Source organism: Seriola lalandi, unplaced genomic scaffold (genome assembly GCF_002814215.2).
Source record: "Seriola lalandi dorsalis isolate HSWRI2012SDOR001 ecotype SW California unplaced genomic scaffold, Sedor1 jcf7180002054861, whole genome shotgun sequence".
NCBI classification, from domain to species: Eukaryota; Metazoa; Chordata; class Actinopteri; order Carangiformes; family Carangidae; genus Seriola; species Seriola lalandi.
Genome location: NW_019525414.1, coordinates 2,649,897 through 2,650,522, shown reverse-complemented (window position 1 = coordinate 2,650,522; position 626 = coordinate 2,649,897). Strand labels below are relative to the sequence as shown.

Here is a 626-nt window from a genome sequence, read left to right as displayed (position 1 = left end):
CAAGTAAGAATGGGCCGGTGGAGCATGTAAAGGACGGAATCATCCACTCCAATATGTTCTTTGTAAGCGAACCAGGGTCTTCATGATGTGTGATGTGAGGGGTGAGGGTCTGCAGTCATTTATCTCAGCCAGTCGTCCTACTTTAGGGACCGTAACAAGACATGATGTTTTCCACAGGACCGGGACCCTCCCTGTTTGAAAGCTTAAGTTAAAGATCCTCTGGAGAGGCTCAGCCAGCTGGGCTGCACAGTCCTTTAACAGCCTCGGACACACACCATCCGGGCCTGATGCCTTTCCAGGACGGAGCCTCTTGAGCTCCGCCCTCACCTCCTACACTGTAAAGGACAGGAGACTTGACCCCAGTGTGGAGGGAGTTACAGTGTCAGATTGTGGAGGAGAGGCCGTAGGAGAAGCTGCAGCTGAAGCAGTGGGAGAGAGAACATGTGAGGTTGTGTCACACCTCTTGTAGAACAGGTTGAACTCATTGGCCTTGTCCACATCACCTGATGTTGCCTGGTCCTCATCCCCTTCCACACCTCTCTGGTGTTGTTGTTGCTGCAGCTTCCTCTCTACTTTCTTTTTGTAGTCCTCCTTCTCCTGCTTTAATCTCCTCTTCAGCTCATGTT

The 626-nt window shown here is 51.4% G+C and overlaps 1 protein-coding gene across 1 annotated transcript in view; it reads left to right on the top strand.

Annotated features, from left to right (window-relative positions):
• Positions 1-9: 9 nt before the first annotated feature.
• The window catches only part of pigt (phosphatidylinositol glycan anchor biosynthesis, class T), an 8,758-nt gene continuing 8,141 nt past the window's right edge, over positions 10-626 (top strand). The window contains exon 1 of the mRNA XM_023427584.2: positions 10-17. Within this exon, the coding sequence (XP_023283352.1) occupies positions 10-17 (8 nt within the window). The remainder of the gene's footprint in view (positions 18-626) is intronic.